General features: G+C 42.2%; 3 protein-coding genes across 3 annotated transcripts; 2 read left to right on the top strand and 1 right to left on the bottom strand.

The window, feature by feature from the left end:
* Positions 1-255: 255 nt before the first annotated feature.
* LOC103985065 (E3 ubiquitin-protein ligase Os04g0590900-like) lies at positions 256-852 on the bottom strand. Its single transcript, XM_065110368.1, has one exon. It carries the CDS (start codon positions 850-852, stop codon positions 256-258), a length of 597 nt encoding a protein of 198 aa, XP_064966440.1.
* Positions 853-1,829: 977 nt separating this feature from the next.
* Positions 1,830-3,238, top strand: LOC103984900 (protein RGF1 INDUCIBLE TRANSCRIPTION FACTOR 1). Its single transcript, XM_009402475.3, has 4 exons — positions 1,830-1,969; positions 2,057-2,254; positions 2,374-2,589; positions 2,690-3,238. Exons 1-4 carry the CDS (start codon positions 1,901-1,903, stop codon positions 2,933-2,935), a joined length of 729 nt encoding a protein of 242 aa, XP_009400750.2. The 5' UTR covers positions 1,830-1,900; the 3' UTR covers positions 2,936-3,238.
* A 1,771-nt stretch (positions 3,239-5,009) lies between these two features.
* LOC135611697 (uncharacterized) lies at positions 5,010-6,051 on the top strand. Its single transcript, XM_065107343.1, has one exon. The coding sequence runs from the start codon at positions 5,106-5,108 to the stop codon at positions 5,772-5,774; it is 669 nt and encodes a 222-aa protein (XP_064963415.1). The 5' UTR covers positions 5,010-5,105; the 3' UTR covers positions 5,775-6,051.
* Positions 6,052-14,257: the final 8,206 nt, after the last annotated feature.

Consider the following 14,257-nt stretch of genomic DNA (forward strand, 5'->3'; position numbering starts at 1 on the left):
GAGTTCTAACATTAGACATATCGACTGTATAATAAATAATGCATTAACCATTATGATGTCATGCAGTAATACAGATAAAAAAGACCTGCTTGCTTAGTCACAGTAGAGAAGACAGAGAGCTCTCGATGAAATGAGTTACAATGCCGAACACACAACATGGACTTCGTTCATGGAGAAACAAACCTAGGAGATCATTGGCGATGCTATGGGATTCTTAGGTGTATTATCACCATTGCGACGGAGACCATCTCATCGTCATCGACCGGATGACTGTTCTCTGCCGCCGGTGGGTGGTGGAGGAGGAGCTGGTGAATTCACAGACACGAAGTTGGCTCGACAGAGGGGGCAGTTGGAGTGCGATTTCAGCCAAGCATCGATGCATGGAACGTGGAAGGCATGGCTGCACTTGGGGAGCAACCGGAGGCTCCCGTCCTCCCGGAACTTGCTCGGGCACACCGCGCGATCGGTGCCCTCGACCAGACCATCGCCTCTCTCGGATCTGCAGACCGTGATGTTACCGATCACGGCCTCGTCGAGCCCATTCGATGGGCAGAAGCGCCAAGCTTCACGGACGTCGGGCCCTGGTCCAGGCCGGGGCCGCCCCCGTGGAGAGCTGAAGGTGCCGCAGTACTTCGAGACGATGGTGTAGTAGCTAAGGAGGAGGAAGGCGCTCGTGAGGATGCCGACGATGGCGATCAGGAGCAAGGGGAAAGTACTGCCGGAGCTCTCGTTGGTGAAATTAACGACGGGAGAGGCATGAGGTGGGAAGACGACGTAGCACCATTGGGGGCAGTAGAAGCTGCAGAAACCCAAAGAGAAGTCCTTGCTTTGCTGCTTGTCAATGGTGGCCATGGCCAACAAAGAGAAGAGATCAGGCTGAGGAGGTCTTCTCTATCGCAGTGGAAGTGCTGCCAGTGGAGGATGTTTATGGGCTTCCAGTGTAACTAATGGCATGTTGGAGTCAGTTTATGGTTATTGTCTTGGGAGTTAGGAAGCTGATGGAAGTATGATTGAAGTCTGCTCTTAATCCAACATGAACAATATGATTCAATGATCACTCTCCCGAAGGAGAGTAGGTCAATATTTGCCAAGAAGACAGGAAAGAGATAGCCAGGCGGCACTCCGAAGACATGTCAAAAACCTGCCGTCAATCTGCGTTTCATCTTTTGGTGTCTCTGCTCTCCCAACAGTGAAATGAGCTCAAGCTGTTCATCGAGTAGTTCACCAATGGATATGCTTGCTGTCATCATAGCGTTGACAATTTGGTTGCTACAATGCCAATGAATGCATACATAAAAAAGGATCTGTGATACTTGTTCTTTGTATGATTTGAAAAGAAGGGGAAGAACATGTCTGCGAAAGACACAGTAATGATGTGATCAGTCTCCACTGACGTGAGAGGCGATCCATGCAAATGCCCGCCATGGCCATACCAGTCTGCATCACACTTTCCAAGGGGAAGGAATCAGATATTATTGTGGGCACGCACTCTGTCGTGGATTCGATTCCACCCGTATCCAGATGCAGGATTGCGAGTTGAGTAAAGATCTGTGTATAATTCCAATCTAATTTTAAGTGGATATCAAAGAAGATTTGTGTATAATTAAAAAGATAAATTAGAAAAAATAAGTGGAGAAAGAATAAACGAATGGACGGAGATGAGAGGAAGGAGAGGGAGGAAGAAAGGTGTTTCTCGAAAACAACGCATTGAGACTCATCTGAAAGGATAAGAACGACACGACTCTCTCCTCATCCGAGCCCACATTACTCTCTCTCTCTCTCTCTCTCTCTCTCTCTCTCCATCTCTGTCTCTGAGTCAACGAAGTCCTTTAGACTTATGCTATCTATCATCTGATTCCAGCAGCGGAAGCAAGCAGAGAGGAAAGGAAGGATTTTTGTGATGATCAAGGTGGCGGTCAATCAAGAATCACCGTTCAGAGAGCTAAATATCAAGAACAGGCGAATCATGGTGAGTTTCCCCAAAAGGATTGTTGCTGGCTTCGAAGTTGGTGGCTTTTTTTGCTGTGTCTGATGATGATGATGGGGGATGGAACAGGGCGGAGGAGGGACGGCGGAGGAGAAGGGTAGGTGGCCGCGGTGGCTGCGACCGCTTCTGTCGACGAGCTTCTTCGTCCAATGCGAGCACCACGCTGACTCTCACAAGAGCGAGTGCAATATGTTCTGCCTTGACTGCACGAACGGCGCTCTCTGCTCCCTCTGCCTCGCCCACCACCGCGGCCACCGCGCAATCCAGGTCCATTTGTTCTGAAGCGTCTCTCTCAGTCATGCTTTGCGTTTCCTTGGCCTCCCATAGGAGTGGCTCTGTGTCTCCCCACCATAAAGTTGGCTCTTCTGATGGGATCTCGATTGCAGATACGGAGGTCTTCCTACCACGACGTGATCAGAGTTTCCGAGATCCAGAAGGTACTGGACATCACCGGCGTGCAGACGTACATCATCAACAGTGCCCGTGTCGTCTTCCTCAACAAGCGCCCACAGCCGAGGCCCGGCAAGGGCGTCACCAACACCTGCGAAGTCTGCAATCGGAGCCTCCTCGACTCCTTCCGCTTCTGCTCCCTCGGCTGCAAGGTCTGCACTCTCAGTCTCTCTCCAAAACCCAGTCTTTCCACCAAACCTTCATGTCCTCTCTCTTTCTGTAACCAATTGTTCGATGAAATGCCCGTTTCAGATCACCGGTACTTCCTCCGACTGCCGCAAGAAGAAAAAGACGAAGAACAAGAAGAAGTCAACGGCCGAATCAGACTCGGAGGAGTCTTACTTGAGAAGCAGCAGCCCCGGTTACGAGAGGAGAAACGTGACACACAGCTTCACACCATCGACGCCGCCGCCGACCGCCGCCAGCTTCCGCACCGCTAAGAGAAGGAAAGGCGTCCCCCACAGAGCCCCCTTCGGAACCCTCCTACTGGGGTTCTAAGCCCAGTCCCCCATCACTATTAGATACCATGAAGTAGTATCATCATCATATATTTGTCACCATAGTAGGCTCGATCGAAACAGTATCACCTCTCTCTCTCTCTCACACACAGACACCAATTCATGGTTCCTAGGAAGCACATGTATGGTAGTGATATATAGCTGGTGTTAGGCCCATTACAGAGGTTGTGTGTGTATAATAGATAGGAAAAGGTTGTAGTTGCATTGCAGTTTAGTAACGTGATATGTGAGTGTAGATATTGAAGGGGGTGGTAACTAAAGAGGAATGCGTAGTTTGCTTGCACGGTGAGTTGTGGTCGATTCCAGGAGCTCGATGGCTTCTCTTGTTCTTCCGTGTTGGCTGCCTGGTTGTCGACATGGCGATGTGGTCGTCGTATCACGTTGACTTTTAGGTAGCGTGCACCGACCGTCTTCACAAGCTCAGGGACCACCCATCGTTCTCGCGTAGCAGCAGCTGCAATAACGACGACGCCATCGTCTTCTGTGGCTCTCATCATCTCACACCACAGGTTGCACGAACCCTACTGTTTCTGCTGGAGCAGCGCCTTCTTCTTCTGATGCACGTATAATGCAGCCATTCCATGTCCACGTGATCTCAGTACTGAGCTGCTCCGCTGCTGCATAGACAGGTTCTCGGATCATGATGAGCAGATCATCGTTATGTCATGTCAAATCTTCTCGCCTTAGATTTTCCCGTTTGTTCCATGCAGTGCATCAAAGATGGGAAAACCAGAGAGAGAGAGAGAGAGAGAGCACTCGAGATTGTCGACATGACATTAATGTGCCACAAAGCTTCGCTGCTTTCGGACGATCTCATCACCTGCCTTCTTTCCCCTTGGGACCTCACGTTTATGACCACCATTGCATCATATGCTATCCATGTGCATCAAATAGCAGGTCTCCTTGGATCTCACCAGCCAAACTTCAATGATAGGATGGGGGTGAACCTAAAGAGCATAAAGTTATCACATTGTATGCCTTGCAAAGATTAGGCAAAATCATGCATGTTCGTGTCATATGGGATGCCGGGCTCCATTTGCATGCAACAGTAGTGGTAACAGCTCCTGTTTATTAACCTTATTAGAATGTTTATCCAGAACTCATTCCCTTGATCATACTTTTGACTGAACTGTCAAACGCGGCAACCTTCCCTTTCGAAGCACACATCATGATTTTACTGATTCAAACATCTTGGAGTATGTATCTCTTTGACTCGAGCACTAATCTGTGACAGAAGTCCAAAAGGGTGGTGGGTTTGACTAAATGGTTGGAAAAAGAACTAAGTTCATCCGTTTTCTGTATTTTTGTACTAACATGAGAGCTGACCAAATCTCCTTCTAAGAATATTAAAAGATTAACATACTCTAAACCTTGACAAAGATGCCGTTTGTATGTGGGTGTTGTCAATGTCGAGTTCTTTAAATACTGTCGCAAACCACCATGATAGTGCCACCATCATAAATGCTTTGTGGAGATGGACAACGATGACTTTTTTGACATGCTAACATCTGAAACAAAAGGGTACGTGAACAGACGACGATACAGTAGAGAGGTAGAGAGGAGTTGACGTTCCCGTTGAGGTCAGGTTGGAAGCACCGTGTGGTGGGCGACGATAGGGGGGAGAGAGAGAGGGGGAGAGGAGTTGACGTTCCCGCTGGGGTTAGGTTGGCAGCTGTGTGTGGTGGACTCTACCCACAGTTCGAGGAACGCGTCCATCGCGTTTCCACAGGCGATGCTACTGCCATCCGCGACATGAACAGATCCGACCGTACACCGAATCACGTCAACTGGCGGTCAAATCATCATCATCATCGGATTGGGGAAGTATTGGGTGTAAATCCAGTCCACGCCGCACTCCCACGCATCGCCACCGCAGATCCCAGAAAGTACGCATCTCAACGTACGGCGTCGAAGATGGATGGCTGATGGCGCCTGGGCGAAACGAACGGCCCATGATACGGATCAGTGGTGTTGTCGTAATTATCAGATAATTTTCGTGATGATTACGGGAAACTCCTCTCCAACCTCTATGAATAGCCGTCAAAACGACAGCAAATGCCTCGCCGTCTCCAAAACTACGACTCGAGGGAAGGGAGAGAGGAGGGCAAGAGGCGGAGGGGGACGAGAGGTGATCAGTGATTTGGTGGTCGATGGCGGAGGAGGTGGTTCCGCGTTGGGGAGTGGAGGAGGAGGAGGAGGAGGAGAAGGTGGTGGGTCGGGAGGCCGAAGCCGGGTGGAAGTGCTGGAAGCACCCGGTGCAGACCTCCTACGGCGTATGCCCCGCTTGCCTCCACGATCGCCTCCTTCGCCTCTGCCCAGACTGCGCCAACGTCCGACCCTGCGGCTGCTTCCCCTCCCCGTCCTCCTCGGCCTCTTCCTCCTCGCTCTCCTCCGCCGAGCTTCTCGACTCCGGGGCCGCTGTCGGGGCGGTGGGGCTCGTGTCGATTCTCGTGGATAGCGAGCCGGCCTTCCGGCGGTCTCGATCGGTCGGGTTCCCGCTGCCAAGATCGAGATCGGCGGCCGTCCCCGACGTGGACAGCGTGGCCCCGCTGCCGCGGGCTCGGCAGGGCCGCAAAGGGTGGGCGCCGTTCTGGCCGTTCTTGAGGGAAGCGAGGAGGAAGGAATCCTCGGAGGCGGAGCTGTACAGGTCGAGGTCGGTGGCGGCTGCGCGATCGGAGGCTCCAGCCGGCGGCAGGGAGAAGGAGGGGAAGGCAAAGGGAGGCCGATGGTGGCATTTCCCGAGCCCGATGAGGGTTTTCCGGCACTGGAAGTCGGCGACGAAGGTGATGCAGGAGCGGTTGCCGTTACGGCGCAGGTGAGAATCTCAAAAGAGAAATAACGGAGATCTCCCTCCGTTATCATCAACTCGGCATTAGTATCAATATTACCAGTTGGTATTCACCGTCGGAACATTTTGTAGACAACGATTGATTGATTAGCAGATACTAAAGCTTCCCTACTTAACACATGTAGTTTCGTGCTCCGATCAACCCAAGTCCGTCTGATGTCGATCAGATGGCGAGGGGGGTCGCAGTGCAGGCTTCTATATCATGTACGATATCTCGATAATTGCATATATTGATGTCTTTGCGAATAGACTTCGGTCATAAAACTGCTGCGTGCTCTCCACGGCCAAAGGAGGTGATGTGTGGTGGGGATGTGTTCATGTTTTCCTTTTCTTTTTCTATTTTCTAAAGAAAATAAAAGAAGAGAGAAAGCACGAGTTGACAAAGTCAAAGGGACAGGATAACAAGTATGTGGATGAGAACGATTTGTGGACTCATTAGCATGTTGGAATCTGAAAGGTCTTTTGCATTTGCTGTGTTTTATAATTAAGAAAATGATATTGGAAAGTATTTTAGATTGTTGAGGTTGATATCTCACACCTCATGTCACCACTTGATATCATCAAATATTTGATTTAAAATGAATTAAGTCGGATCAATATCACCACGTGAAAATAATGAGGTTTAATCATTTATACTTTTATCGGCAATCTTCGCTAGATATCCTACAAGTTCCTGATCATATTTTTATTAATCGATAAATAGTAGTCGAAAAAAAAAGTTATACTAAAAAATATGAGTGATTTAAAAAAAAATCCATAACTTTAACCCTTATTTTTTTTGCTAAGCGTTTTTACTTTTAAAAATACTCGAACAACATCCCTAGATGAGCTATTTTACTAATTTACCCCTGGATAGCTAAGTGTTGTGGGAACAACCTTGAGCCATGGCCTCGGGGCCGACGTGACTTGGTTCGGGTCCAAATGAAGGGGATCTTTCTGGGACGACCCTTGAGTCCGCTGAGGTGGCCGGCTGCGATGGTCCGATCAGAAAGGGGAGTCGTTCCCTTCAGGAGGGGGCTCCTCGCCTGGGCGTCTAGTGGAAGGCCACCGTCTTCGCACCTGCACATAGGTCGGGTCAGGAAGCTCAACTCGACCCCTCCGATGATCTAGTTAGAAGATAGTGGCAGGGGATTTCTTTAGCTAAGTGGTGCTTTCTCTTTTTTTTCTCCTCCTGCTTCCTGATGAACGAGAGGGTATTTATAGGGAAGGTTATCGTTGTTTGATGTGCCTGCTCGCAGGGGCAGAATCGTACTTCTGGTAGTGTCTGACACCGATGTTGCCGTGACGTGAGGGATCGAGCTTGAGCAAGGTATTAATGTGCCTCGGTCGGCATTCCGATCTGCGTTGACCGGGTGTTGTGAGGCGTCATTTGGGTCAATTGACGTCACCCGAGTCTTATCGTAATTATTATCCTCGTCACTAAGCTATTGTTTTTGGTCTAAAACAATGGCTTTTGGATCATTGGTTTAGTAAGGTTTTGAGGTTCTGTTCAGGTTAATGATGGTTCACTGTGTTGGGAAGAAACCTGTTAAAGCGGAATATTCTTTTCCCTCTTTGTGTATCAAAATGGGTTCCTCATCAAAATACCAACTTGGTATCCAAATGTAAATATCAACCAGCACAGCATAAACAATAGAGCAAATAATCAATCACACAGTGAGACCAAATCTTTTAACGTGGAAAACCCAATGTGGGAAAAACCACGGGACTATAGTCCACCTCAAACTTCCACTATCAATAATAATGATAATAGGTTTACAGTAAGGTCTTCTCTAGAATAACTAGAGGATCAGAATAACATCAAGATCATAGATCTTGGCTCAAGAATAGCATATCTTCATCATATAGGATGGATCTCCTCAAAAGAGAATTCTAGGTCTCACAAAGTGGATATCACAGGAAAGTACCTTAGAGAGGGTAAACTGCAGATCAACACCATTAGGATTGTAGAGTTTGCTGCAAGGATTCTCCACATAAAATTTAGGCCGAAACTGACAACGTTTGACCACCGATCGTCAAGCAGAAAACTTAGAAACCTTACTTTCTCTCTCTATTTCTTTCTCTTTTCTCTTCTTTGTACGTCGCACGCTGCACGCTGCAATCTGATCTATTTTCCTCACCTTCTCTATCCTCTTTTTAATTTCTTTCATTTGCTTATTTAGGCTCAATGGGCCCAATTGTCTAAGCCCACATATGGGCTGGACCCAACAATTCTCCCCCTCCAGCTCATATGGTGGGCTGTACCGAGCGGGGCAAAGACTTTGTCAACATATCTGAACCATTCTTATTGGTATGCACCTTTTCCAATTGTAATTCTTTCATCTCAAGCACATCACGAATCCAGTGATATCTCACATCAATATGCTTGGATCTAGAATGGTATGTTGAATTCTTGGAGAGGTGAATGACGCTCTGACTATCACAGTAAACAGTATATACTTCATGTTTCAAGCCCAATTCCTATAGAAACTTTTTCATCCATAAAGTTTCCTTACAGGCTTCAGTAACTGCTATGTATTATGCTTCTGTGGTTGATAGAGCAACACACTTCTGTAACTTAGACTGCCAAGAGACTGCTCCTCCTGCAAATGTCATCAAGAATCCCGAAGTGGACTTCCTGGAATCAATATCACCTGCCATGTCTGCATCTGTGTAGCCTTCTAACACAGGTTCATCACTGCCAAAACATAAACACAACCTGGAAGTACCTCTTAGATATCTTAATATCCATTTCACTGCTGCCCAATGTTCCTTTCCAGGATTAGAGAGAAATCGGCTGACAACTCCAACTGCATGAGCTATATCTGGCCTAGTACAAACCATAGCATACATCAAACTGCCTACTGCAGATGAGTAAGGCACTCTGGACATTTCTTCTTTTTCTTTCTCACTTGTAGGACATTGTTTCGAACTAAGCTTGAAATGACCTGCAAGTGGAGAACAAACTGCTTTGGCTTTACTCATGTTGAATCTTTCAAGAACCTTTTTAATGTAAGTCTCCTGAGATAGCCAAATCTTCCTTTTCTTCCTATCACGAAGAATCTTCATGCCAAGTATTTGTTTCACCCATCTTAAGTCTTTCATGGCAAAAGACTTACTTAGCTCTCTTTTAAGCTTTTCAATTTTTTCAACATCATGGCCAACAATCAACATATCATCAACATATAGCAGTAAAATAATAAAATCATCATCTGAAAATTTCTTCATAAACACACAATGATCAGATGTGGTTCTATCATACCCTTGGCTCATCATAAAGGAATCAAACTTCTTGTACCACTGTCTAGGTGCTTGTTTGAGTCCATATAAGCTTTTCCTAAGCTTACACACCATATTTTCTTTTCCCTTGACTTTAAAACATTCTGGTTGCTCCATGTAAATTTCTTCTTCTAAATCACCATGAAGAAATGCTGTTTTTACATCAAGTTGCTCAACTTCTAAATTCAAGCGGGCAGCCAAACCAAGAACAACTCGGATAGAGGACATTTTCACAACCGGAGAAAATATTTCTTCAAAGTCAATACCTTTCTTCTGACTGAATCCTTTCACAACTAGTCGTGCCTTGTATCTCTGTTGTGAGCTATTATATTCAGTCTTCAATTTATAAACCCACTTATTCTTGAGAGCTTTCTTCTCTTTAGGCAACTTTACCAAGTCATAGGTGTGGTTCTCAAGCAAGGATCTCATCTCTTCTTGCATGGCTTTAATCCACTCATTCTTATTCTCATGTAGAATAGCTTCTTGGTAAGTTTCTGACTCTCCCCCGTCAGTAAGCATAACATACTCATGTGGAGGATATCTGGTAGAGGGTTGTCGCTCTCTAGTGGATCTTCTCAATGAAATCTCAACTGGTGGTGGAGGTGCCTGTTCAGTTGGTTCAGCATCATCAACTGTAGGTGTATCATCACTGGTATTCTCATCACAATCATCTTGTTCATCTTCCCCATGATCATCATGAACTATAGGTGAAGGAACTAGACCCAAACTCCAAGGAATATAAACAGAGGTTTCTGGCTTCTCAACATTATCACCATCATCAAACAATTAGTCTTCAAGAAACACAACATCTCTGCTTCTAATAATCTTCTTGTTCACTGGATCCCATAATCTGTACCCAAACTCTTCATGACCATATCCCAAGAAGATACATACTTTTGCTTTACTATCAAGCTTGGACCTCTCATCTTTGGGAATATGAACAAATGCTTTACACCCAAAGACTCTCAAATGATTATAAGATATATCTTTTCCTCTCCATACTCTCTCTAGAACATCACCTTGAAGAGGAACTGATGCAGGTCAACTGTAGTTCTCATAGCCCCCCCCCCCAAAATGACTTCGGTAACTTGGCGTGGGAAAGCATACACCTAATCCTTTCTTCAATGGTTCTGTTCATCCTTTCTGCCACACGTTCTGTTGAGGAGTTTTAGGAACTGTTTTCTCAAGCCTGATACCATGAAACCTGCAATAATTCTCAAAAGGACCCCTATACTCGCCACCATTATCTAATCGAATACACTTTAGTTTTCTGTCAGTTTCTCTTTCAACACTAACATGAAACTCCTTGAAAGCATCGAGTACTTGGTCTTTAGATTTCAAAGCAAAAGCCCAAACTTTTCTAGAATGGTCATCAATAAAAGTAACAAAATAAAGTGCACCTCTAAGAGTTCTAGTTTGCATAGTATGGACATTAGTATGAACTAAATCAATAACATCTGATCTTCTAGATGATGGATATATCTGAAATGCAACTCTATGTGTTTTTCCAACTAAGCAATGATCACAAGATTTAAGAGATGTACCTTGCAACTCTGGTAAGAACTGCTTTCTAGCAAGAGTTTGAAGTCCCTTCTCGCTGATATGTCCAAGCCTCTTATGCCAAAGATCTATACTTTCACCTTTTCGAATTGCATTAATCTCTCCTTTGTGTAGCTTAGCTTCCATGAAATAAAAAGAGTTAATCTTCTTTCCTTTTGCCATAATTAGAGAACCTTTAGTGAGTTTCCATTTACTTTCACCAAAATAATGTGCAAAGCCCTCATCATCAAGTCTACCTATAGATATCAAGTTAAGACGGATATCTGAAACATGCCTTACATCTTTGAGTATCAATTTACTCCCAATACTGGTCTCTAAGCAAATATCTCCAATACCCACAATCTTAGATGTATCACTGTTTCCCATTCTGACATTACCAAAATCACCAGCAGTGTAAGATCTAAAGAAATCACTATGAGAAGTAACATGAAATGAAGCCAGAGTCAATTACCCAATTACTGTCCTGAGCTACAAGGCTAACACAACCTTCATCACAAACAATAGTGATATTACCTTCAGCAGCAACTGTATAGGTCTCTTTCTCATTTTTCTTCATTTCATTCTGTTCTCGCTTCCAAGACCTACACTCTTTCTTCATGTGACCTGGCTTGTTATAGTGAAAACATTTGATATCTCTTCTAGACTTGGATCTTCCTCTATATCCATGTGGGTTTCTGCTATGACTTCTTCCACGTCTTTCTTGTTTTTCAGTAACAAATGTACTAGAAGAATATTCACCCTGTTCTTTCCTTCTGGTATCTTCATTTAGCAAACTGTCTTTAACCATATCTATGGTTAGAGTCCCCTCTAGCGTGGAGTTACAAATAGTCACCACATACGTTTCCCAACTTTCTGGTAAAGAGCTGAGAAGTAATAATCCCTGCATCTCATCATCTATATTCATTTTCATAGCAACCAACTTGTTTGCAAGACTCTGAAATAGGCTTATGTGCTCAACAATGTTACCACCATCTTTATACTTCAAATTTACAAGCCTTCTGAGGAGAGAAATTCTATTTCCCACTGTCTTTTTCGCAAAGAGATTTTCTAACGTTTGCCAAACAACATCAGCTCTGGTTTCATCAGAAATATGCTCATGCAAGTTTATATCCATCCATCTTCTAATATAGGCAATAGCTTTTCTATGTTGAACTTCCCATTCTTCATCGTCCATAGTAGAAGGTTTATCTTTAACCTTGATGGGCTTATATAAATCTTTGCAATAAAGCAAATCTTCCATCATACGCCTCCAAGTTGAATAATTTGATGAGTTCAATTTAATTATACCATCAGACTCCATTTCAATCGCACAAGAAAAATTAGCACCAAACAACCTGTTGCTCTGATACCACTTGTTGGGAAGAAACTTGTTAAAGCGGAATATTCTTTTCCGTGTATCAAAATGGGTTCCTCATCAAAATACCAACTTAGTATCCAAATGTAAATATCAACCAGCACAGCATAAACAATAGAGCAAATAATCAATCACACAGTGAGACCAAATCTTTTAACGTGAAAAATCTAATGTGGAAAAAACCACGGGACCGTAGTCCACGTCAAACTTCCACTATCAATAATAATGATAACAGGTTTATAGTAAGGACTTCTCTAGAATAACTAGAGGATCAGAATAACATCAAGATCATATATCTTGGCTCAAGAATAACATATCTTCATCGTATATGGATCTCCTCAAAAGAGAATTCTAAGTCTTACAAAGTGGATATCACAGGAAAGTACCTTAGAGAGGGTAAACTACAGATCAATACCGTTAGGATTGTAGAATTTACTGCAAGGATTCTCCACATAAAATTTGGGTCAAAACTGACAACGTTTGGCCACCGATCATCAAGCAGAAAACTCAGAAACCTTACTTTCTCTCTATATTTCTCTCTCCTCTTTTTTTTGGTACGCCATACTGTTGGTTAATATTTTAACTCTTTTAAGGAGACCTACCTTTATCTCCATATTTTTTTTCTTTTTTCTTTCTTCTTGAATCAAGATGAAAAAATAACATATCTATTTTATACTATACTTTCATGGAAGCCAATATGTTATAATACATTTTATTATTACTTTAGTTTATTGATTTAAAATATAATTTTTTTAATTCTAATGATCTCGAGGATCCTATTCTCAATAAAGTATTTTTAGTTCTCGATGATATTGATAGATGAGCCGTCAAGTTTGGATAAAAATCATTTACCAAATAACTTTAGTTTTGTGATTCTTTTTATAGAATCGAATGATTCATTTTATTATTAGGAAGATGATAATAGTGATGATATCTTCAAAAATGAATTGGTTGAAGAAAGATTATAAGAAGAGGTTTAAGGTGACTTAAAGCATAATATTTATGATATATTAGATGTTGGTCAGAGAGTTATTTCAAATGAGGATATTTATGATAATATTGAATAAATACTTACTAAATATGGTTTTAGCTAAGAGGATGATATGTTGTTAAATACATAAGTTCCTTTTGTTATATTTTTTAAATAACAAAAAATAGAATTAAAATTATTTGTTATATTTTTTTATATACGTAACCCAAATAATATATTTCCATAGATTTTTCAAGATAGGGAATTTCAAAAGGCTTTAAAGGACTATATCATTCGAAGAAATTTTAATATTAAATATGTTGCAACTAGAAGTTATAAGATAAAAGCAAAATGTAAAGTTTTTAATTGCCAATGGATGATAGTAGCTCCTAGTGGAATTGATAGCTTCCAAATTATCAAGTTTCATAAAGAGCATTATTGTAATTTGTCATGATTGAATGGAGATCATAAGGAATATAATAGTTCTTTTATAGAATATTAAATTAAAGATTAAATTATGACAAATGTTGAGTATACTCCAAAAATGATTATTGCTAATATTTAAAAAAGATTTAGAGGTATTATTTCTTATAAGAAGGCCTTGTATGAGAGATTACACTTCATGAGGTTTATAGTGATTTTGACTGATATATAATTTTATTTTTAAGGGAGTTAAAACTATATGACTATGAGACTTTGTCAAAATGATAGTTTCATCTAGAAATTATTTTCAAAAAATATTTTAGGCTTTCAGTTTATCTTAAAAGTTTCAACACATCTAAATATGTTGCAATTGGAAGTTATAAGATAAAAGCAAAATGTAAGTTTTCAGTTGCCAATAGATGATAGTAGCTTGTAGAATTGATAACTTCAAGTTATTAAGTTTCATAAAGAGTATTATTATAATTTATCATGATTGAACAGAGATCATAAGGAATATGATAGTTATATTATTAACGATTAAATCAAAAATTAATTTATGACAAATGTTGATTATACTCCAAAGATAATTATTGCTAATATTTAAAACATGGGAGATTACGCTTATGGTGATTTTGACTAATCATATACTGATATAATTTTATTTTTAAGGGAGTTAAAACTATACGATTATGAGACTCATATCGAAATGATAGTTTCATCTTAAAATTACTTTTAAAAAATATTTTAACCTTTCAGAGTTTGTCTTAGAAGTTTCAGATTATATATGCGAACTATTTTTTATATCGATGTTGCACATCTATCAAGCAAATACCCCAATGATTTGATAATAGCTATAATTATTTATAGTTATAATAAATTATTTTCAATT

This window comes from Musa acuminata, chromosome BXJ2-5, assembly GCF_036884655.1.
Source record: "Musa acuminata AAA Group cultivar baxijiao chromosome BXJ2-5, Cavendish_Baxijiao_AAA, whole genome shotgun sequence".
NCBI lineage: Eukaryota > Viridiplantae > Streptophyta > Magnoliopsida > Zingiberales > Musaceae > Musa > Musa acuminata.

Coding starts and splice junctions, on each gene's coding strand:
- LOC103985065 (XM_065110368.1), bottom strand. CDS start 852: ATGGCCACCATTGACAAGCAGCAAAGCAAGGACTTCTCTTTGGGTTTC.
- LOC103984900 (XM_009402475.3), top strand. CDS start 1,901: ATGATCAAGGTGGCGGTCAATCAAGAATCACCGTTCAGAGAGCTAAAT. Junction 1,970..2,056: donor TCAAGAACAGGCGAATCATG/GTGAGTTTCCCC, acceptor GGGATGGAACAG/GGCGGAGGAGGGACGGCGGA. Junction 2,590..2,689: donor TCTGCTCCCTCGGCTGCAAG/GTCTGCACTCTC, acceptor TGCCCGTTTCAG/ATCACCGGTACTTCCTCCGA.
- LOC135611697 (XM_065107343.1), top strand. CDS start 5,106: ATGGCGGAGGAGGTGGTTCCGCGTTGGGGAGTGGAGGAGGAGGAGGAG.